This window comes from Sceloporus occidentalis, unplaced genomic scaffold (genome assembly GCF_023333645.1).
Source record: "Sceloporus occidentalis isolate IW3139 unplaced genomic scaffold, rSceOcc1.0.p SCAF_301, whole genome shotgun sequence".
Taxonomy (NCBI): Eukaryota; Metazoa; Chordata; class Lepidosauria; order Squamata; family Phrynosomatidae; genus Sceloporus; species Sceloporus occidentalis.
Genome location: NW_028317281.1, coordinates 301,598 through 326,325, shown reverse-complemented (window position 1 = coordinate 326,325; position 24,728 = coordinate 301,598). Strand labels below are relative to the sequence as shown.

General features: G+C 44.1%; 1 protein-coding gene across 1 annotated transcript in view; it reads right to left on the bottom strand.

The window, feature by feature from the left end:
* Nucleotides 1-24,728, bottom strand: part of LOC149275033 (adenylate cyclase type 1-like) — a gene marked incomplete at its 5' end in the record, with an annotated part of 677,365 nt that overhangs the window by 351,911 nt on the left and 300,726 nt on the right. The window contains one exon of the mRNA XM_089504957.1: nucleotides 8,907-9,163. Within this exon, the coding sequence (XP_089361083.1) occupies nucleotides 8,907-9,163 (257 nt within the window). The remainder of the gene's footprint in view (nucleotides 1-8,906; nucleotides 9,164-24,728) is intronic.

Here is a 24,728-nt window from a genome sequence, read left to right as displayed (position 1 = left end):
TTGTGATATGTTATTAGTTAGAGAATTTATGCTGCTTATAATCGGGTGGCCAGGGGGATTAGTTAGATCTGTGTGGATCCTTGGCAAAAAGTAAAAAATTGCTATTTTTGGAAAAGAGATATCTAGAAAATGAAATTCATTCTTATTTAAAACCTTTTCTCAAAACCCTCTTTCAATATCTTCTTTCAGCATCTTAATTCTTTCTGAAAATCTTTCATAGGGTCATTATGGAGCTTCTTATAGATATCCACACCATTTAAAATGCGGTGTGATTCATCCATATAGAATTTCCTATCCATAATAACTGTGGCACCCCCTTTATCAGCAGATTTAATCACTATTTATTTATTGTTGTTTAGTTCTTTTAGACTTTCCTGTTTCTTCTTGGTTAAATTATGTTTCCTTGTGTTAGTCTGTTCTATTTTACTAAGTTCTTTTAGTAGCATATCAGTAAAAACCTCCAAATGTACACTTTTGTCTTGGTGAGGAAAAAACTTAGATTTAGGTTTAAAAGCAGTGTGTATAAAAGAATCCTGTCCCTATATGGTCATTGTGATCTGTAGGGTCCTTCTTTAAAAAGAAGCGCTTTACAGTCAGTTTTCTGAATATTTTTGAGCATCGATAAATAAATTAAAACTATTAGTATGCTGTTACACAGTTAGTATTCTCATTATTGTAGATGGGAATTACATTTACTATGGATTTCTCTATGGTTAGTTAGCTGCCATCTTCTGGCCCTTTTTGGTAATGCACTTATCACACATTTCCTTTGTATGTAAACCACACCCCTGCTCTCTAGTGATGCACTTCCTGTATCATGGCTGCCACATGTAACAGGGACACAGGTATTCTGTATGCTAAGCTAGGAAAGCATCATCTTTTGACCGCATAATACTGAAATCCATTCATTCTGCTGTATTCAGTTGTTTGTTGTACAGAATAAACCAGCTCAACGATCGCCTCCTAAACTTAAACGGTGTCGCTGGAATGCCTCGATCAGGAGGCATCCAGCGACACCAAACACTTACCTTGGGATGGACTGTGACCGCTCCGGAGAGCGGTCACAGCCGCAGCTGCCGGTGATCCTCGCCATCAGCAAGATGGCGGCGGCCCGGGAAAAAAAACAATAAAGACGAAAAAGTTCGCTATATGGTCTCCAGATCCTCTAGAGAACTCTGGCTCCACTTGCAGGTTGAATACAGGTACTGCATTCAACCATGCAAGTCAATGGAGCCCAGCCTTCTAATCCCAGTGTGATTAGTAAAAATAAATTAAAAATAAAATAAAATTAATAATAATTAGAAAAAAATTGTAAAAAAACAGTAAAATGTAAAAATTATTTCCCACTGGGGAACCTTCAAGTTGAAAAAAAATGTTAAAATTTTTTGTAAAAAAAGGCAAAAAAAAATAAAATATATATATAAAAAAAAAATTAGCATATTAGCTTAAAACAATTCTTGCATGGAAAGAGTTAAAATACTGGCATATTAAATGCCCATGGGGTGTCTACTTTTAAAAAATGTATGATTTGATGGGATAAATTGAATTGGCCAGGTTCAACAAGGTCCCAATAAACACGGGGGGAATAGCCACACATCTAATTTCCAATTAGAAAAATGCACACGTACCAAATGTGGCCTTTTAGTTCCCCCAAAAAATTACAAACCCATGCATGTGGGGTATCACTGTACTCAGGAGATGTTGCTGAACACATATTGGGGTGTCGTGTGACAGCGGCATATACCAGGAGCTGTAAATTCATACATAAAGTAGGTGTGTGTGGGAAAAATACACACACAAAAATACTAGTGCAAACTTTGAAAAAATGCTGGTGGTAAAATGTGTGCATGCAAAGAGTTAAAATACCAGCATTTAAAATACCCTGGGGTGTCTAGTTTTCAAAAATATATGGTTTTGTTGGGCACACTGAAATGGCCCGGCTCAAAGATGTACCAAATATGGACATATACGAGAACCTTTTAATTCATACCTGAAGTAAAATGTGTGTGACTAAACAAATGCAAAAAAATGACTACCACAAAGTTTGACAAAGACTGGTGATAGATATGGTGCATGGAAAGAGTTAAAATACTAGCATTTGAAATACTCTGGGGTGTCTAGTTTTCAAAAATATATGGGTTTATTGGGCACACTGAAATGGCCCGGCTCAAAGATGTACCAAATAGGGCATGGGCAGTGGATCCCCAAATGCCAAAGTTCAACATTGAAAAATGTGCATGCCCCAAATGTGGCCCTTTTGCCCCCAAACAGCCAGGCAAAATCATTCATGTGAGGTATCGCTGTACTCAGGAGATGTTGCTGAACACATATTGGGGTGTTTTATGATAGTGACATATACCAGAACCTGTTTATTCATGCTGGAAGTAAAATGTGTGTGAAAAAACAAATGCAAAAAAATTACTACCATAAAGTTTGACAAAGGCTGATGGTAGAATAAGTGCTTGGAAAGGGTTCAAATAGCATTAACCCCTTAATGACAATTGACAGTCCGGGCATGTCCTGACTTCAAAAGGGTGCGATCTATGTTCGCTTTCTGTACCCAAACGGTGTTGCTGTAATGCCTTGACATCGAGGCATTCAGCAACACTGCGATCGGCATCAGGGGCCGTGTCTGGCCTCTCCCCGGGGCGTCAACATCCACCATACATCGTTTTAAAAGAGTTTAGGAGGTGATCAACGATCACTCCCACCCCAGGATGCACCGTGGCTGCTCTGGAGAGCAGTCACAACCGACAGTGCAAGATGGCGACGTCCTTTAAAAAAACTATGGAGTTGAAAAGAGTACTCAGGAGGTTCTCTCCAGGTTGCAGGTTGAATCTGTACTGCATTCAACCATGCAAGTCAATGGAGCCCAGCTTTCTAATCACACTGTGATTAGTAATATAAATAACAAATAAGAAGAAGAAAAAAAAATAGTAAAATATAAAAATAATTTCCCACTGATGTCACCAAATGTAAAAATAAATAAAAAAGGCAAAAAAATAAATAAATAAAAAATATATATATACATATTCTTATGAGCAAATCTTAAAATGTAGCGAAACAATTCACGCATGGAAAGAGTTAAAATACTGGCATGTTAAATCCACATGGGTCGTTTACTTAAAAAAAATTATTACACACATTGTTTTATGACAGCGACACATACCAGGATCTGTTAATTCATACCTCAAGTAAAATGTGTGTGAAAAAAACGCAATGAAATGACTAGCACAAAGTTTGACAAAGACTGGTGGTAGAATTAGTGCATGGAAAGAGTTAAAATACCAGCATTTGAAATACCCCGGGGTGTCTAGTTTTTAGGACTATGCACTATATGCATTCATTGTATGTAATTTTTATATATACCGTATTGGCTCGGATATAGGCCGCCCCCGTATATAGGCTGCACCCTAAAAGTTTGGTGCTTTTTTAAAGAAAAAGTTTTTTTCTTTAAAAAGGCACCAAAAAAACATGCTGCCACTCTGTCTCCCCCCCCGAGATATGCTGCCACTATGTCTCCCCCCCCGAGATATGCTGCCACTGTCCTCCCCCCCCGAGATATGCTGCCACTGTCCTCCTCCCCCCCGAGATATGCTGCCACTGTCCTCCTCCCCCCTCGAGATATGCTGCCACTGTCCTCCTCCCCCCCCCCGAGATATGCTGCCACTGTCCTCCCCCCCCCCGAGATATGCTGCCACTCTGCCCCCCCCCGACTTACCAGAGGAGACTCCCGGGTGTCTTGCGGGGCTGGGGGGGGACATCTACGCAATATGCGTACACAACTTCCGGTGCCGTCACTCAGCTGATGTGCCGGCACCAGAAGTTGTGTGCGCGTATTGTGTAGATGTCCCCCGCCGGCCCCGCAAGACACCTGGGAGTCTCCTCTGGTAAATCTTGGGGGCAGAGGTAAAACGCATCGTGCGGACGGTCACCGGCTGCGGCGATGCGGGTAAACAACCTCCGCAGCCGGTGACCATCCGCACGATGCGCTTAGACAACCTCCCGTGCCGGCACCCCCCCCGTGGAAAGTGCTGGCAGGGGAGGCTGTCTGAGCGTATCGGGGAGTAGGATGCAGGTCCCCTGCACCGCTGCGGGGATCTGTATCCTAACCCCGCTGCCTGCCCGGCGCCCGGGAGTGCATGTCCTGGGCGTCGGGTGCTAGACCAATATTCGAGCCAATACGGTATGTATTTTTTAAGAGAATTTGTATATGTATACAGGACACATACATAGGGGTTAAATTAAATGAATTATAGTGAATACTCACCTGAAATGAATTACTGGCATCAGCTTATAAACCAGTAGGCAGAGCGTCAAGAGCATGCACCAGATGAAGCGATAAGCGAAACGCGTAGTGCGTGTTGACGACATTGGGAGGAGGAGTAGCATTACGGAAGTAGATCAGAGGACTAAGACAGCGTCTCTTTGTGGTAGTGCTGCTACGAAGTTTGAAGCCTGGACTCTGTAATATCCGAAATGGAGAACAACAAATTTGCCTTTCTTTTATACATTAAAATCATCGCTTTTTTCTACTCCCCTCCGCTGCCTACCTTCTTTATCTACAAGTACCAGTGTGGGATAAAGAAACTCCTAAGGAGATCATCACACTCTTAGGCTAGGTTTCCACTTGGTTTTTTTTTTGCTAAAAACGCCCATAAAAACGCCAATAGCGCCACCTGGTGTTTTTTTAGTGAAAAAACGCTGCAGCCAGATGTTAGCTGTTCTTCAATAGGAAATCGCAGAATGCCATATCCACTTGGCGTTTTTTTGTTTGGCGTTTTTTCATTCCTCTTTGGCGTTTTTCTGCTTTTTTGGGCTCTGTGGCAGTTTTTCAAAATCGCAGCATGTTGACACTCTGGCGTTTTTTGCAAGGAAATCTTGGCGTTTTTCTCCAATAGAAGTCAATGGGAGAGAAAAAACGCCATGAAAAAGCCATGTGGGTTTTTTGCCTTGGCGTTTTTTATGGCGTTTTTTTCCACAGTTACAATGCAGAGGATGGACCCAGTATCTGTGTGTCCTATCAGAAATAGGCTGGAAACAAACAGTTTCACACAAAACAAAGTTCATATTGAATTTTACACCATTTGGAACAAACATGCCATTACAAACAAACCAACTGGATCCTGCCTGCCAAAAGCAACAGCAAACAATTTGCACCATCATTTGGGGCCAATCTTCCTAGAGGAGCAGACATTCGGAATAAAGCATGCCTTACAAACCACAGAAAAGAGACAAAAGGGGTGTTTAAGTAGAACTCTACCAAGTAAATGGCATCAGGAGGGGGCAGATACTTGCCATTTATCCTAATCCCTTTTAGCTGGGTGAAACTTCTAACTTGTAAAGGCTGGAAAAACTGCCTAAGGTCAAAAACGCCAGAAAAACGCCAAAACGCAGGTAAATGCAGTGGCAGTTTTCTTGGCGTTTTTCCTGGTGTTTTTCATCAAGAAAAAAATGCAGGACAAAAACCCAAGTGGAAACCTAGCCTAAGGCTAGGTTTCCACTTGGGTTTTTGTCCTGCGTTTTTTTTCTTGATGAAAAACGCCAAGAAAACTGCCACTGCATTTTCCTGCGTTTTGGCGTTTTTTTCTGGAGTTTTTTCTGGCGTTTTAGCCTTTCTGTGAAAATTGCTTTTTTTGACCTTAGGCAGTTTTTCCAGCCTTTACAAGTTAGAAGTTTCACCCAGCTAAAAGGGATTAGGATAAATGGCAAGTATCTGCCCTCTCCTGATGTCATTTACTTGGTAGAGTTCTACTTAAACGCCCCGGCGGACCCTTTTGTCTCTTTTCTGTGGTTTGTAAGGCATGCTTTATTCCGAATGTCTGCTCCTCTAGGAAGATTGGCCCCAAATGATGGTGCAAATTGTTTGCTGTTGCTTTTGGCACGCAGGATCCAGTTGATGTGTCGCGTATGTTTGTTTGTAATGGCATGTTTGTTCCAAATGGTGTAGAATTCAATATGAACTTTGTTTTGTGTGAAACTGTTTGTTTCCAGCCTATTTCTCGTAGGACACACAGATACTGGGTCCATCCTCTGCATTGTAACTGTGGAAAAAACGCCATAAAAAACGCCAAGGCAATAAACCCACCTGGCTTTTTCATGGCGTTTTTTCTCTCCCATAGACTTCTATTGGAGAAAAACGCCAAGATTTCCTTGCAAAAAACGCCAGAGTGTCAACATGCTGCGATTTTGAAAAACTGCCACAGAGCCCAAAAAAGCAGAAAAACGCCAAAGAGGACTGGAAAAAACGCCAAACAAAAAAACGCCAAGTGGATATGGCATTGTGCGATTTCCTATTGAAGAACAGCTAACATCTGGCTGCTGCGTTTTTTCACTAAAAAAACGCCAGGTGGCGCTATTGGCGTTTTTATGGGCGTTTTTAGCTAAAAAAAACCAAGTGGAAACCTAGCCTAATAGCGTTTTTTTAGACCTACTTTGATATACTACACCATAATTTTTTTTTCTTTCTTTTTTCTCTTCCCTTTATATATGAGCCTTTTGGATACTGTGTGTGGATATAATTTACTCACTTATTATTTGGACACTTGTGTGGTTTTGATTGTATTTAATTTTGGGGAGTTTGTTCCTGTGTCTTTGCAGCACCACCTCACCAGAATTATATTTAATTAGAATATTGCGCTTCATTTTTATGTATTTTGAGTATTATATTTAAGAATTAGCTTATTATAACATAACACAAATAAATAAAAGCGCACACTTTTACTGTATATATTAATCACCATTTATTTACCTGATCATAATTATAAGAAATATACAAAAACACAAAATAACACTATATCCAATCACTAGTAGTAAAAGCTACATAATTTAGGCATTACATCTAACAATCTAACAAACATCTCACTGACATGTTCTCCATGAAGAAGCCATCAGATGAAATACGGTAGGTCATCTGCAATCAGTATATACAATTTTTAACTAAATTTTTATTTAATACTTATTGTATTATTTGTATTTTAAATACATTGTCATTTTGTATTTAAACAGTATAAGTCCTCCCTATCCTTGGGACTAAAATCTACCACAACCATCAGGAAGAACTGAGACATCCTGACATTGTTGCAGCGGCAGAGTCATCTCCCCTGTCCGCAGAAGCCAGCACCACTTTCTCAGGGCCGGCCCAAGACAAAATGCCGCCTGGGGCGAAGTTTAAAATGCCGCCCCCCCCCCATTATCTACCCTTCCTCTCCCTGCCGCCCCCCCCATTATCTACCCTTCCTCTCCCTGATGCCCCCCCATTATCTACCCTTCCTCTCCCTGACGCCCCCCCCCTCGTACTTATCTTTCAGAAGTCCTGCGGTGAGTCTCCCTGCTCGGTCTCGGTGCCGGCTTGTAATGCTGACGTCATCTTCCGGCGCTCAACATTACAAGCCGGCACCGAGACCGAGCTAGAGGGCTCGCAGAGGAGAGAGAGAGGAGCGCCGAGCGGGGGTACCGACAACTTGGTAAGCGAAAACCACTCTGCGCCCTCTCTCTCTCTCTTCTCGGCTTAATAAAAAAAAAAAAAAGTGCTTGGGGCCGCTTTGCCGCCCCTTCAAAAGTGCCGCCTGGAGGGGTTGCCCCACTTGGCTCCATTGTCGGGCCGGCCCTGCACTTTCTTCCTACAGACTTATCCTATTGCATCTCCGCTAGCTGATTGTAATCTTCAATGCAAGGCTATGGAGCCCTGCTGGTTGAATCAGCACAAACAGATAAGGAGGAGGAGATGGAAAAAATTATTTTAAAAAATTAGGCTGAAAAAAATGAATTATAAATTAAATAAAAACATAAATAAATGATTGGGGGCTCAGTGATATCACCATGACTTCAGTGGCATAAAAATGTATGAGATCCCGAATATGACTGGGATATGACCGTAACATCAGGAGATTTTGAGGAACATGAATTGTTCAGCTGTGGAGCTTATAGTATAGAAACCAATTTGAGTAAGATTGCAAAGATTACATTTTTGTTTGTATAATCACTATAAATTTTATGTTTTATGTACTTTTATTTTAAAAGGCAGCCCCATTTCTCCTGAACAAAATGATGTATCATTTCTGCGTGTTTGTGAAATACGGAAAGAGGAATCATGATTTAACAAACATATAGTAAAAATGACAAAAAATATTTTGCTCCTTTGGTTATGAAAACCCCCAGGACTGAAGGAGTGGAAAATGTCATCTATATTTTCACAATGCAAGAAGTATTTACAAAATATGAAAAGACATATTCATTGTTCGGTAGAAATAACACGATTTTGAAATAAAATGAGATGTAATAGAATGAGTTTTAATAGCTGTGAATACAGTAGAAATTGTGCTTAATACGACTACTATGGAGATTTCAGTGTCTTAATCTGATTTGGAAACTGCAGGGTTAGTAGGAAGTAAAGGAACGCATATTCAACAACGTGAAACCCCTTCAGAACAACGGACTTGCCAGGCATGTCACAGAAAAACATCATGTTGCCGACAATTGACATGATGTTAAACAGGTGTAGCACACGACCTACGATCACTTTCTCCACCCAAACAGTGTTGCTGTAATGTCTCAATGTCGAGGCATGATATTGGCAGCAGGGGCCAATGTGTCAATATCTGCCATATATTGGGTCTACGGTGACCTAGATTTTCTCATATTTGTCTCATGAAGGAAATATTACCATAAACCGACTTTCCGAATGTAAGAAAAAACCATGATACTTGGTTATAAACACACAAGAAAATAATGAAAATAATAATTTGCAATATCCAAAATCAATCAAAAGACACCTTTACATTTGAAATTTTTAGGATGCATATCAAGATGCATTTATATACCTTATTAAACTTTACTTCTTGAAATCTAAAAACAAAAAATAGGTTAAATGTTATGTATTCATGTAAAAAAATGGTAACGCTTACCCCGTAGATGTCCTATATCCACTGAGCTCCAATATGAATATGTATAAAATTGTAGCAAAAAGAAGTAAGATATTCTTTGTCAGTGAAGAAATCCGTAAAAAGATTGCCAGTGTTAAAGTGCTCACTATGCAGGATAAGAAAGCATAATGAGTTTCATCACATGGATGTTCATCCATAGTTTTATTCTTTCCTTTAGAAGAAATTATTACAATCGAAGTCCTATTATTTGTACTCCATATCCAGGGTATGCATCCAAGCTAAAAACAAAGAAGAGTGGCTACAAATTTCAAATAAAAAAACTGGTAGTTAAAAAAACTATGTATTAATAAATAATGAATGCCATTAAGTAAAAATACACATAGAAAATGTTCTGCCGAACCACAGCAAATGTATCTTATATATATTTGGCTCCTATAGCTTACACTTAAAGGTTTGTAACAACCAATAGATTAGATTTTTTATATAAATCAATTAATCAATACTATGACAGGGATCCCAATGAAACAAACGAAAATAAAGCAGAGACTGACGAATATTTTTTTGCATTTCCTTTTTTTTTTTTTAACTCTCTCACAGTGTCCCTCTACCTTCTCCACCAACCGCTTCACTATCCCCCATTTTCCCGTATTCCCTTTCCTCTTCTTGTTCTGTCTTATTTCTTGGTTTGTTTCTTCCAGACCCACTCTGTTAACCATGAGGTTCACCATGGCTCTGCCCTTTCGTGATAGTAAGAGTTGAGAGTAATGTAGAAGGATCCGTGGAGACAGAGAAGTGTTAACTGAGGGTATAGTGGGGAGAAGGAAACCAAAAAAAGAAGAATACAGAAGACAGGAGAAGTGAAGAACAAGCACTGGCAAGACAAGGAGGGGAGCTGTGGAAAAGAAGACATAGACAGGTCATGTCGGACTAAGTTCATAAACTACATTAAGAGGTGAGTAACAATAGAGATGAGGGTCTATCAGTAGATGTGATTTGTTAGATTTTTTGATTTTGAAAAGTCCCCAACTGCACAAAAATGGTACATGGAGTTTCTGTATTTCTCAGGGTTCTGTCTGTAGACTCACTTTTTTTTATGTTTAAAAAGTAGGTGATATCTGTCGTGACTTTTCATTTTTTTTTCAAGATTGTGTACAACAAGTAATGGTACAAAGACCGTAACATCAGAGAGAATACATAATGCTGACAGCCACATAAGAAATTAGGTAAAATAAAGTGTCAGGGTCCTACCTCAATCCCCCGGCGGCAGCAGAGGTCTCCACCCGATGGAGGAGTAATAATGAGAAAGTCCTGGCTAGGGGCGGGACGAATAGTGATTGACAATCACTACTCCATTGGACATATTGAGGAGGGATGGGTCTATGTTATTGGTGGGGAGGAGCTGATTTCTAGAGGGCTATTTAAACCCACAGCACCTATGCCTCATTACTTGATTGTTCAAGTCCCTGCATACCTGTTTGCTGTTACCTGTTTGAACCTGTTTGAACCTGTTTGAACCTGTTTGCGGTTTCCTGTTTGAACCTGTTTGCTGATTCCCCTTTTTGGATTTACTGGACTTTTGACCTCGGCTTGTTTATGGACTTTGATATACTTCTCCTACCCTTGACCTCAGGATTGCTACACGGTACCGTTTATGCCTTTTACTATTCAGTGGAATAAACTTGCTGATATTCCTTATATTGCCTGTTTGCGTCTATTGCATATCTGGTGTCTCACTGCGCTACGCTCCAAACCCTGCATACCTCACATAAAGCATGTCACCCAAGGCATGTCACACATGGTGGAAGAAACATGGTGATCATATATATATATATATGATTAAAGGTGTCACGTCCTACCCAGGCTGTGGAGCTGCATATCTCGCTCTTGCTTCAGTTTCCCTGTTTTTCTTCGATCCATTCCTGGATTTCCTTTTGCTCTGTTCTGATCTTCCATTCCTTGCTTCTGCTTCAGCTCTTTGCTTCAGCTCTGTTTCCTTTATAAGGTGTGTCCCACCCGTTTGTTTCCTTCTCGGTTCTGTGTTTGGATTCAATGTTTAGTTTATCAGTACTTTCGTATGCAGGGCTTAGCGTTAGGACCCACAGTCATTGGAGTACTTTGGCGTCGTGGTGGGCTAAGCATACTATGGCCATAAGATGTGACGGAATCTCCAATTGTTATCTCATAGTCCTAGGCTAGTTCCTGTATTCATGTTTGTCTGTCTCTTGTGTACCTTTGCCCTCCTTCCCTGTATCATCTGAGGATTTCGGTTCCTCTCTCCTCTCCCCATGTCCCAAGGATGTAACAGTATTGACTCGGCAGTCGGAAGGAGGTCCCATCGAACGGTATCTTATCCTCGTAGGCCGAAACCCCATGCCGCATGAGCCAGGACATAAAATTGTTAAACAAAGGAAGTGGTCCGGTCTGTATGTAACGGTCCCACTGCAAAGTTACACCTGATCGAAGGCAAAAGGTCCCCTACACAATGTATGAAGAACTAAAATAATAGTAAATGTTGACGTTGTGGCATAGAGAAAGAAACCACCTACTAACGTGGGAGCTTAGTGTCAGCCATGGAAGCCATATGTCCGCCCACCACCCACTAGTGAAACAAACCCGCCCCCGAGGACCCCTGTAGGTAAGAAGATTGACACAGATTAAGGAAGGGGGGAGATAAGGAGGAGGACAGGGGAAGAGGGAAAAGCGTGTTCGCTTTTAATCGAAAGATGTAAAGTTATCAAGGTATCTTACAGAATGTCGGCTCTCCCAGTGGTCCAATCAACATAGTCAGAAGTCATCCAGGGGGTCCACACCTTTTGGAATGTGTCAGTAGTGTTGTGTATGTAAGCTGTACGTTTCTCCATATGCATAATGTGCCAGATTTTGGACAGAATCTGAAGCCGAGAGGGGGCCGGCATGTTCCAATTTTTAGCCATGGAAAGTCGTGCAGCCGCACATATCCTGTGGATGAGCCGGTCTATAGAGGAATTAAACTGTGGGTTAGGGTGGTTCTTATTAAGCAGAGCTGTCCATGGACACAGGCCCAAAATCTCACTGAGGAGGTGGAAGACCCATTTCCACATATCCAGAATCAGAGGGCACGTCCCCCACATGTGGACATAAGTGCCTTGATCTCCGCATCCTCTTGTGCACCTATCACTCGAACCAGGAAAAATCTTGGCCACTCGAGAGGGGTGCAAGTACCATCTAACGATGACCTTGTATGCCCCTTCCTTAACAAGTGTGTTGGCCATCAGTGAAAATGTGTTAGTGTAAATCTCCGACCAGTCTTCTGATGAGAGAGTGTCTGCCAAGTCCGTCTCCCAGAGTTGGCGTTGTGGAGAGACACAGGAGAACGCAAAGCTGATAAGGTGAGAGTAAAGCAGTGAAATAGCGCCTGGTCGTTTATGGTCAGCCCAACAAAGGAGCTCCAAGGGGGTCATTGGTGCCATCGTGTGAGCGTATTTGTGTGATTTAAGTTGGATTTAAGTTGGAGAAAACGAAAACTTTCCTCTTGTGGCATTTGGAAAGTATCAGTGAGAGTGTGTAATATGTGTAAATAGCCTCGGTGATATAGGTGACCAATCTTTGTGTGACCCCGTGTCCTCCACCATCGGAAGGAGGCCAGATTCAGACCCGCAGGGAAATTTGGATTACGAAATAGTGGAGTGAGGTTGGACGGTGTATGATGTAGTTTATATTTTAGTTTAAGGTGCTCCCACACAGATAAAGAAAAAGACAAGGTGGGGCACATCGTACATGATGGACGCACACTCCTCCCCAGCCAGCATATGTCAGAGATATCAGGTAACTTACATATTTCCTCCTCTAAAGTCACCTGGTACCTGGGTTAGCTGGGCCAATTGAGCTACTTGGAAATAAGTAATTAGGTGCGGCACCCCCAAGCCCCCCTCACTTCGAGGTACATAGAAGTGGAAACGCCGCCACCGCGGCTTGCTGTCTTTCCCAAAAAAATCAAAAGAGCTCCTTCTGGAGGTGCTCAATTTCCAGAGTCTTTGGGGATAACTATTATTTTAGCCGAACACATCTCCGGGGGCATCACGGAGCCCGACATAAAAGAATGTATGGGGTCAGAATGTGTCTGTAACATTTATATTAAAGCGCCATAAACCCGTCGAGGCCTGGGGCTTTAGTGCCCTTTAAGGAGCTAATGACTAGATCAACCTCCTCCCGGGTGATTTCCGCAGGAGAGAGGGTCGGCAAGTGGGAGTCCCGTAGGAATGTCTGTGTGCGTGTAGTGTTGTGGGGTGTGTAAGAAACTATGGCCATATTGAGGTCAGTGTAATAAGCAGTAAACTGTGCACATATGTCGTCGGGGTGTGAGGTCGGCCCCCCTTGAGAAGTGTGTATCTGTCGTATGGAATGAGACTTCGTGGCATGTCTAAGGCACTTAGCTAACATGGTATCAGGCTTATTGCCCTTCTCCAAAAGAATTTGATTCGTCCAGTGGATGGCTTTCAGGACCTCAGTGGAGAGAATCAGATTAAGCTCCCTTTTTTTGGTTATCAAGGAGCGAAGGGTCATTTGGTCACCTGTAGTCTACGTTCAAGGTCATGAATTTCAGAGTGTAGTAGCTGCTCTTTGTGGAGTCTCTCTTTCTTTTTGTTGGAGGCCAGTCTAATAAGGTTTCCGCAGATAACCGCCTTATGTGCCTGCCACAGTGTCCCAACCGACCAGGTTGGGACACTACCCCATGATCTGACCAGGTTATTTTGTGAATGGCGGAGGAGAGTAAATTCGGGAGTAAAATCAGATCTATCTAAGTATGGGTCGAGAGTCAGGTTAAAGTCTCCCCCCACGATAAGGGACGTGGATTGCGGAACATCCAGCGGTCCTTCTAATTGGGAGTAAAAACTGGTGAGGTTAGGAGAGGGTTAGGATACACACATCGCTTTAGATATCTGCCTTCAGAGTCCCTGACCTGAGAGATGAGTTGGAAGTCAAGCCTTCTATGTAATAGGATTGTGACCCCGTTGCGTTTTGTTTGGTTAGTGGTGTGAAAATGGTGAGGGTAGTGTTTACCCCAGTACTTTGGGGTATGATTATGTTTAAAGTGGGTTTCCTGCAAGAGAACTATGTCTGCGTGAAGTGCTACATAGTTTTTAATGGCCTTAAGGCGTTTGTGTGGATAATTAAGACCATGCGTGTTATGGGTAATTACCTTCAGCATGGACCCCCGGAGACGCCTCTGGCTCCATCGGGCTCCGCAAAACCTGGAACAGCGGCGCTGGGAGAGATCTTGAGACGTTTGCATGTGGAGAGAGTATAAAAAAGAAGAACAAAAAAGAAATTGAGGAAGAATTACATAAAGCAATACTCTAGGAGCTCAGACAGGGAAGGAGCAGGAGTGATGGGGATGGTCGGAAGGGAGAAGACCCAAAGATGTAGGTAATGGGGATCAGCCTACAGTGCCATGCCAGCAACTTAGCCAATGATCTCTACTTATATTAGCAGAAAAAAAGATACGCAAACTAAATGGTTTCCCTTATAGGGAAATGCCTATGAGATCAATACGAAGAGCAGGACTCGCACCAGTGAGCGTTGAGCCTGATCTATGGAGGGACCTAGATGACCAGATGGGACCCCCCACCGAGAAGGATAGTAAGCAACATTGTGGCTCAAAGTTATAAAGAGAAAAACAAGACAACTTAATTAAGAACGTCCCAGTAAGGGATCTGGAGAGCAGCACCTAATTACCGTAGGAGGGTTGAGACACCTAAGGAGATTATGCTGCATGATGACCTTACATGAGAACCCATGAGGGTGGCTGGGACAGTTGAATAAGGGTGTCAAAAAGAAAAAAAAAACCCCAACCACCCTTTCCAGCGAATATAACAACATGATATCTAGCAGTTTCGTGTGCGACCCAAAATAAAGGTCCAAACAGAGAAAGCTTAGGAAAGGAACTTAAGGTTCTCTGAAACATTAATTTGGCCGTCAGTGGCTAGGTGTCTTCTGCGAGGGTCATATCGAGGGTAAGTTTTAAGGGTCCCAAGCAAAACCACTGGGGTTCAGGTATGCTGGACCGTACAACTCTGTTGCGTTGGGGAAAAAAACATTTAAACCCCACCACCACCAAAATAATGGACAATAACCCTCCAGTTAAACGATTTATGAAAGCTTCTTCTCTAGGGACTGAGGGTAAAAACATGAACAAAAATCCAAACATGTCCATAAAAACATTCAGTCCCCTCAGGTAGTAGGGAGCGGATCGAAGTCATCAGGGTAGCGGTTCACAGATGCGGTGTCATGCGACGGAGAATGAAGAGCATCGGGGACGTGGTGAGGCCGGTCTCAGGTCTCAGAAAGTCCGGGACATCAGAGGGAGGCATTATGTGTTGGAAATCATTGTGGTGGGCAATGAGGCGAAACTGGAATCCCCATCTGAATTTGATTCCTTCGGGGCAGAGAAGCTCCATTATGGGCTTGAGCACCTTGCGTTTTTGCAGCATCGACGGGGCAATATCAGCATATAGCTGAGGTGTGATCCCACCCATTAATGGTGTCTCCTTACGTATCGCTCGAAAGATTGCCTCTTTTGTTTTATAATGGTGGCATTTGAGGATTATGTCCCTGGGGTTTTCTGTTGGCCCTGGCCGGGGTCTGAGGGAACGATGCAGCCCATCTAGATGGAGGTCCTCAGCCGAGGCCTCCGGGAGGAGTAGGCCCAAATAGCGCTCGATAAAGTCTGGCAGGGGTGTCGATTCTGGCATGTTACGTAACCTGATGTTGCATCTCCGCGATCTATTGTCCAGGTCCTCCATCTGTTCCTGAAATCCCCTGTACTTTGCCATCATCACCTCCAGGTCTGCTCTCGCGGCTTGCTGTTCCTCTGCCAACACCACATGGTTGTGTTCTAGGTCTGTGGCGCGAGATCCCGGACTTCTTTCTTCAGGGCCGCCAAACCCGGACTTTAATTTCGCGGTGGAGGTCTTTCTTGACCGATTTCAGAAGATCCGAAAGGCCCACAATGCCTTTTTTAGTGCAGGGTGGGTCCAAATCTTCATCACCTGTCTCCGGGCTTCCAGAAGCCCTTGGTTGGGAGGACTCTTTCCTCCCATGTCTCTTTCGGTGGGTGTTTAGGCATCTTTTTTCGTGTTGTCTGGACACCAAAGGTAAATTCAGCCGCTTAAAGAAGCTTTTTTCGCTTCGGGAGAGTCAGGAGCAACTCAACGTGCAGCCACCTTGGTCGAGCTGCAGGACACGTAGACTAACTATTTTTAATTAATGTCTTTATTAATTATCTTGTGATGAATATTCAAAGTCATGTGTCAGCTTTAATGGGGTTGTGTTAGGTAGATTATAAAATGAGGGGGATTAAGGAATAATTGTAGACCGTCAGTCAGGAATAGTAAAGTATTCATATATATATAAAAGGGCTATTGACTCATGTGAGGAAAATATAATTTTCCTTCTGTATAAGTCAATTGCAGGGAAAACAAGTGACTAGACTTGCACTGCATATATTATATATACCGAATATTTAAGTGTAATGCGTTTTAATTATATGACTCATGGGCCTGGTCATGACAAGGTTAATTAGCTAAGTATAGTTATATAACTTGTAACTTAGGCATCAGGCGTCAACATGTACAGATCACTGTGCCAAATAGATAAGGAAACTCATAGAACAGAGGGTCATCCGGGGTCACAGAACAGAAGCCAGCAAGAGATAACACCATGACACCCTGTCATAAAAACCCACTGCCGCGACCACAAACTTTGTGGGGCAGATCACCCCGATACTGAGCCCTCCTCCAAGATACGAGTCTAAACCGACAGTCGGGAGCCTATGCGTTTCCTCCGTTTTCCATAATCCCTCGGATGGTCCAGCATCTCCAGTCCTCTCGAGTAGTTCTGCTTCTTGTCACTCCCTTGTGGCCCTTTCCCAGTCAGAATAAATGGAATTTTAATAAAGACAGGAGGCGAGTATAGAATAATTTTTAATTACTATGATTCTATTTTACTATGTAATTCCTTTAGGTCGGTGAACTGTTTAATTACTTCTTGCTTAAAAAGCACAAATTTACATAGACAGACTCACACAGCTATCTGCAAGCTATCTTTAGTTAGGATCCTGACCCCTTGGTAGGTAGGGTGGAGAAGATTTTAGCACTAGTAGTACATTGAGGATGTTCGTCGGTATTGCTGCGGCTGCTGCATGCCACTAATGGTAGGGGTAGATTAACTTCTGACTCCAAGCAAGAAAGTTTCTGCTTACTTGGGACTAGTATACCGGTGGTCACCTGACTACTACCGCCAGCTCTGCCCAGCCCATGAACACTGGAATCACTCCTTCTCATGGACATTTCCCAATTTTTCATTAAAAAAAATAAAAATAAAAGGAATACTCTCTACTTAGGTATTTGACACAATCAAATGCAGATTTTGTCACTAATATTTATTATTCAGGAATGAACTGAAGATAACAAAAAAAAATTTTGTTTTGCCCAGTGTCCACAAATTAGAGGTTTGACTGGTAGCATAAAACTAGTACTCGGGAACAGGTTTTTAATTTTAAACTACTGAAGGACAGTCACACTGTGCGCAAGCCCAGTAGAATGCCCTTTTTGTCACCAATATTTATTTATCAATGAAGAATAATAGATGATAATAAAAAAAATTACTTGACCACAAATTACAGGTTTGGCTGGTACTAGTGTAAATGGGCAACTGTCTTTAACTACTCAGGATAAGGTTTTACATTTTAAACAACTGAAAGACAGCCACACTGTACGCAAGTCCAGTAGAACAATTGGTTTTGTCACCAATACTTATTTATTAGACTTGGGCACCAGGGGGCTCTTCGTGTTCATCTTCGTGCTCGTCTTCGGGAATATTCGCCCATTCCTGTCTTCTCTATGGGCGAATATTCATGGACATTCTTCGTGCTCGTTTTATCTTCGTTTACTCCCGGTTGCCTAGCAGGGGTTAATACGGGGTTAACAGCAGCAGCAGATGCTTTGGCGCCGTGAAGGTACATGTGTGCAACTCTATTTGTCGCCGGCAGGGGGCTCGTCTGGCATCAACAAATGAATTGCAGAACTGCAGAATGCACTACATTCGTTGATGGCAGACGAGCCCCCTGCCGAAATGACCAATACAGTTGCACACACGTACCTTCATGGTGCTATCCGAGGTGTACACAATACATATTGTCCTAAACTGAGGGCCAAGTTCCTCCGAGCAGTTGTCTTGTCTGAGACCTAGACAAACGCTCCGAGGAACTTGGCCTTATTTATTTATCATACACACATATCCATAGATGTTTAATAAAAGAATAGGGATTTTACATTTTTTAATCGATTTTAGATCACTTTTAAATACATGCCTAACATTTGCTACCTATTTACAATGGCATACTTTACAAGAACCCAACTTTTACGGGACAAGACAGTGTGAATGCTCAATAACTTTGAGACACAGATTCTTCCCAAAAGAGTTGAATAAGCAGATTTTATCGCTTGTGCACACGAGGGAGTGTCATCAGCCAGACTACTCTCTCTCAATGAAAACAACACGTCTTATATACCTTTACAAACAAGACAGCTACGTGCTAAGATCTGTCTACGTAGCAAGTGTCTTGAACTATACATACAGAAAGATACAGAAAACCATTCATCCTATTATGGTCAGTTTATGTCAAAGACCATGTTCGCAGCTGAGATGATCAATCACTTCTGACCCCCCTCATTGTGGTCCTTGAATAGACTTGGTCAGTTTCTTTTAACTTACTTGGAGCAAGAAATAGCCAACCACCTGTCAACTCTTAACCTTTCATTGCACATAGAGTCACACAGAAAAGGACACTCAGGGTTAACATAAAAATATCCGCTGAGAAGCTGAAGGCACAAATTCAATATTCACAACAGGAAAAAAGCAGGACTGTCCCTGAAAAAGTTGGGTCTGTTGGCAGGTATGCGGATGGAAAAATGTTATAGGGTGAAGTGGGAGTTATAGCGTTAATGCTAGTGAGTGTAGAAGTGAAGGCCAGGGCAAATAACAGGAGGAAAGGCTCTTGTGATTTGTGAATTGTACGTGTGTGTGTTATGTGTTATGTAAATGTGTTATATGTGTTATGTTTGGTAGGTTGTGTATCAGACGGAAAAAAATGTAATGGAAAAGGCGAATGAGTGGGCAATTGGCGACCCACTCACCTGTTTCACCCCAGGGCAAAGCATCCAAACACTGTCAGTCCTTGGCGTTTGGGAGCAGACTTCCAGAATTCAGACACTAGGCCCTAGCGTAAGCTGGCCACTCCGGCGGAGGTAGCAGCCGTTGCCACACCGCAAACAGAGGCAGCCAGGGGGGACATTTTGGGCATGACTCTAGCCAGGAAGCGAACTGGCAGAGAAGAGACGCTGGCACCACCACCAGCATTGAAAAATGGAAAAGGCGCAAGAGTGGGCAATTGGCGACCCACTCACCTGTTTCACCCCAGGGCAAAGCATCCAAACACTCTCAGTCCTAGAACGTTTGGCAGCGGACTTCCAGAGCTCAGACACTAAGCCCTAGCGTAAGCTGTCTACTCTGGCGGAGGTAGCAGGCGTTGCCACACCTCTAACAGACGCAGCCAGGGGGGAGAAACTACCCTTTCCAAGTTAAGAGTTGGGTAACCCAACTTGGGCAGATTGAATTTAAGAAAGGCAATCTGCTCCATCAGATGATGTGTCATGCGTGAGCGCTGTAGACTCAGTATGTTTCCAGTCATAGAAAACACGAGCTCACTTTGAACAGTGGTTGGCGGACATGATAGTAGCTGCTGCGCAACTCATGAAAGTGCAGGCCACACACTCTTCTTTTCATCCCAGTAGCTAAGAGGATCAACATTAGGCGCAGAAGGAACTTCACAGAGGTAAAGTTTGACCATTTCAGCAGCACTACTCTCCTTTCTGCTGCTAGCTCTGTCAGATAGTCCAACTATACTCCCAAGTGCCTCTTCCCAAAATGCAGCTGCTCCACTCAGCTGTGTTGTGCTGCTTGTGGCACTGCTGCTGATGCTGCTGCTAGGAGTAGCAGACAACATCATCTCTTCCTCCTCCTGCACCTCTCCCTCCTCGGACAGCATTCCCATTTTACGCTGCCAGTCACGCACCTTTTGAACCAATTGCTCCCGGTAGCTACTGAGAACATAAAATATCATTGCCAGATTTCCCTTAATCCTTGGATCGCTAGCATCATTTCGGGACTTTCTTCCATGCGTTTGCGAAGGCGTACTTTTAGCAGATCCTTCAGCTTCCTGACTATTGTTGCTACGTCAGGATGTAGAGTGGCACCTTGAACAGCCTCACGGTTTTCAAGGAACACATCCATCTTGCTGCCTAGATGGGAGAACACTGGGATTACCTAGGCCAGATTGGCAGTGTTTGATCTTAAATTTTCTGTGGCATCCCTGAATGGTTTAAGGACTGCCACTAGCTGGGCAATCACTGTCCAATCCTCCCTATTCAATGGAGATGTAATCCCAATATTATGCAAGATTATGGATTGCCCTCTGCTGCTCCAAAATCCTCTCCAGCATCTCTAAAGGCTGCCCTCCGTTGCTCTTCCCTCAAAAGTTGGCTAGCCTTAACACTATGGTGAAAGTGCCCAGCGATCTTTCTGCAGCGTGACAGAACTACTGCTGCTACATTAGTTCCTTCTGACATTACTGCCTTGACTACAAGATGGGCTGCACAGTGCACACCAACAATATGACCATCTCGCAGAGCTTTCACCATATTGGCACCTCCATCAGTTACCACAAAATCAACTTCAACATTGGTGTTCCGTCAAAGGCTAAACATTTTCCTCATTGCATGCAGAATATTTTCGGAAGTGTGCTTTTCATCCATCACTTCAGCATGGAGAAGGAATGATCAGTAGCCTGCTGCAGCAGCTTCCTTAGACACACCGGGCTGCCACCAGTGTGCTGAAAGAAAGGCATGCTGCCCGCTAGGTGACCTCCACAAATCTGTTGTGAAATTAACACACTGATCAGCAGCCTTGGAAAGCTCCACTTTCACTGCTGAAACACAAGACTGATACAATGAGGGGACAATGTTCCTACTGAAAGTGGAACGTGACAGAACTGTGTATTGTGGAGCCACAGCCGCCATCAAGTTTGAAAGGCTCCCCTTCAATCATGGAGAAGGATGCCCCTCCAACAGCAATGAACTGACCAATAAGTCGGGTTACTTTATTGGCCTGCTGTTTGGGCATTGACCTCTTGGAGTGGAATGCCCCAAATTCTTCCAGGGTGGGCTGGACATGCAGTGCTCCAACCTGCCTTGGTCTCTGGCTGCCAGCACTAGGTGTTGCTGCTATTGGCCCAGAAGCAGCTGTTAGGGTTTTTCCACTCTCTCTGGAGATAGTACTAGTTGTTGTAGTACCACGGCCACCAGCTATGCTGCCTGCACTACGTTTTTCTTGTGCATCTTTCCCCAATAGCACAGCGATGTGTTGAGTGCTGAGGTGATGCTTCATGCTAGCACTGGTAAAATGTCCAGACACTTTCCCTCTGCTTCTCACAATGTTTGCACTTTCCATAGCGCCCTTCTTCTGCATTTTCAAAGTGCTCCCAAATTGGGGTGTGGAGAGCCTTGGGTGCTGCTTCTACTGCTCGGGGTGGATGAACAGCGGCAGAAATAGTGGTTGGTCTTATTGGCACAGTTACAGTACTGGTGGTGGCACTGGTGGTACCAGTACTGGCCATAGTGGGACTGCTATATGCTTTAGATTTGCTAGGTTTTGCTGCTGCTGCTGGTGGTGGTGGTGATGGTGATGATCGTAGTGAAGAGAAGGTGGAGGCTCAGGGGAAAATTGTGCACTAGTCATTTGGACACTGCTCCCTGAGGAATCTGATTCCTGACCACTCATCTCCTCTACTTCCAGGTCCTCCAGTGCAGAAGGAGTTCATCGCCCGGTTCCTCAGCCACGTCCTGCGGCGGCTGGGAGTGATAGGAGTACGGCCTTGCCGGAGGAGCTTCGTAAAGGCGGTGGCCAGGATGCAGCCGGGAGCTACGGCCGGAGGTTCTGGTGGTGAGTCTAAAACACTGGTTGAAACTCAAAAGTTGTTGGATGGATTGAAGGGTTTGTTGGGGTCTCTGCAGAAGGGGTCTCAAGTGGGTTCTGGTTGTGGTCAGGTGTGGTCTGCGGCTAGCTCCGGCTTGGGAGCGGCCAGTGCTGTGGTGGTGCCAGTGGTTGAGGGCATGGATAGTGGTGAGGTTTCGGCAATGGGTGCTTCTTCGCCAGTGGTTAGTGCCGAGCGGGCAGAGTTGACAGGTGGGATTCCTGATTCGGCTAGGCAGAATGCCTATGTTTCTTTTGCTGGCCCCCTAGGGGTCCATCTTAAGCAGGATGTTAAGGATAAGATTTGGAAAGGGGACTTTGTGGAGATATTTTCTTTGTTACCTTTAGAGGAGTTTATTGATTTAAAAGAGGAGGATAAGAAGGACGCTAAGAAAGAGGAGGAGGAAAAGAAAAAGTGCTACAGGAAGATTCCCAAGTCCTTTGGGAATTGGTTGAGGGGTTTTTGTATTTTGGCTAGTGTTATTGGGGAGAAGTCACCTAATTTGTGCTCCCCTCTTTTCTGCTACTTGGATGGTATCTGGGAAGCTTATAGGACGTATGGGGGTTTAGCGTGGTGGAAATACGACGAGCAGTTTAGGCAGCGGTTGTCGGCTAATCCAGGTATGCGGTGGGACCAGATGGACCTGCCATTATGGATGAAGCTTATGATGGCGCAAAAGGCCGACGTGGGCGGGCACGGTTCTTCGTCAGCTGTCAACAAAAAAGGTTTTTGCTGGCTGTTGAACGACAGCAATTGTAAGTGGGGGTCTGCTTGCATGTTCAAGCATGAATGTTCCGGTTGCGGGGGTTCCCATAGTTTCACAAAATGTTTTAAGAAGGGTAAATCTGGGGGAGTCTCTGGAACTATGCCTTCCGGGTCCGGGGCCGCTTCCTCTGGGGCTAACCCCGGTGAGGTTAAATGTGATGCTACCCTGGCTAAGCCGCTACGGTGATCGCGGAGCGGCGCAATTGTTGTTTGAGGGTTTTCGTTACGGGTTTTACATTCCTTTTTCTGTTCGGCAGTTTCGAAGTTGTAGTCGGAATTTGAAATCGGTTTTGGAGTTTCCAGAGGTGGTGAGGGACAAGTTGGCAAAGGAGGTTTCTTTGGGCAGGATGGCGGGTCCTTTTTCTGCTCCCCCTCTGGATAATTTACGTTTGTCACCATTGGGGGTGGTACCTAAGAAGGAAGTTGGGAAGTACAGGTTGATTCATCACCTGTCGTACCCGAAGGGTTTATCGGTGAATGATGACATTGACGAAGTGCTGTGTTCTGTTTCCTATGCATCATTTGACCAGGCTGTCTAGTTGGTTAGGAAGGCGGGCCCGAACGCCCTTATGGCTAAGGCGGATATTGAATCGGCTTTTTGTTTGTTACCGATTCACCCTAATTGTCATCATTTGTTGGGTTGTTCTTTTGAGGGTCAGTATTTTGTCGACTTGTGTCTCCCTATGGGTTGCTCCATCTCTTGTTCTTATTTTGAGTAGTTCAGTTCGTTCATTGAATGGGTGGTCAGGATGGAGGCAGGGAGTCGGTTTTTGGTTCACTATCTGGACGACTTTCTTTGTGTGGGTCCTTGCGGCTCTGGGGAGTGTGGGTACTTGTTACAGATGCTGGAGTGGGTGACCGGGTCGTTTGGTGTTCCGGTGGCTGTGGACAAGACCGAGGGTCCCACTACCTGTTTAAGTTTTTTGGGTTTGGAAATTGATTCGTTACTGGTGAATGCAGGCTGCCGCAAGAGAAGCTGTGGGCGCTTCGGGATGTGGTTCACGAGTTTCGTGGTGTTCGGAAAGTAACCCTGAGGCAGTTACAATCCTTGATTGGCCGTTTGAATTTTGCGTGTCGGGCAATACCTATGGGCAGGATTTTCATTCGGAGTCTGTCAAGAGCTACTTCGGGCGTAGAGTTTGCGCATCATTTTATACGGCTTTCGGCGGCTATGAGAGCTGATTTGGAGGTTTGGGATGTGTTTTTGCAACATTTCAATGGTAAGGTGTTTTTTCGCAGGGAGTCGGTGTCCGCCGAGGAGCTGGAGCTTTATACTGATGCTTCTGGGAGCATTGGTTTCGGGGCGTACTGCCGGGGCTATTGGTGCGCGGAACGTTGGCCGGATTCCTGGAGGGATGCGCAATTTAGCGTTTTTGGAGTTCTTTCCTTTGGTGGTTGCCTTGTCTTTATGGGGCGATTCGTTTCGTGATAAGAAGGTGGTATTTTTCTCGGATAATATGGCGGTGGTTCACACGGTTAATCAGCTGTCGGCTTCATCTATGGCGGTGGTTCGGTTGTTAAGATTTGTTCTGCTCTGTATGTCTCTTAACGTGGTGTTTCGGGCTGAGCATGTTCCGGGTTTCTTAAATGTTATAGCGGATTCCCTGTCTCGTTTTCAGTGGGAACGGTTCTGCGAAGTGGCGCCCGGGGCTCAGGACTCGGGTCTGGTCTGTCCAGACGAGATGTGGCAGTTAGGGACGAGTTGCTTGCTGGAGGCATGAAGGCATCGTTGGCGCCGGTAACGTGGTCCGCTTATGGTAAGGTCTGGGACAAATGGGACAGGATGGTTTCCTGTGTTGGGTCTGTGAGTACTGCGGCGGAACAGCTGGATGTGCTCTGCTTATGGTAAGGTCTGGGACGAATGGGACAGGATGGTTTCCTGTGTTGGGTCTGTGAGTACTGCGGTGGAACAGCTGGATGTGCTGTTATGGTTTTTGTTTGATTTGGTTTCAAAGGGGGCTTCATCTGCAGCCTTGGGGCGGAATATATCAGCCTTGGCGTTTTTGTTC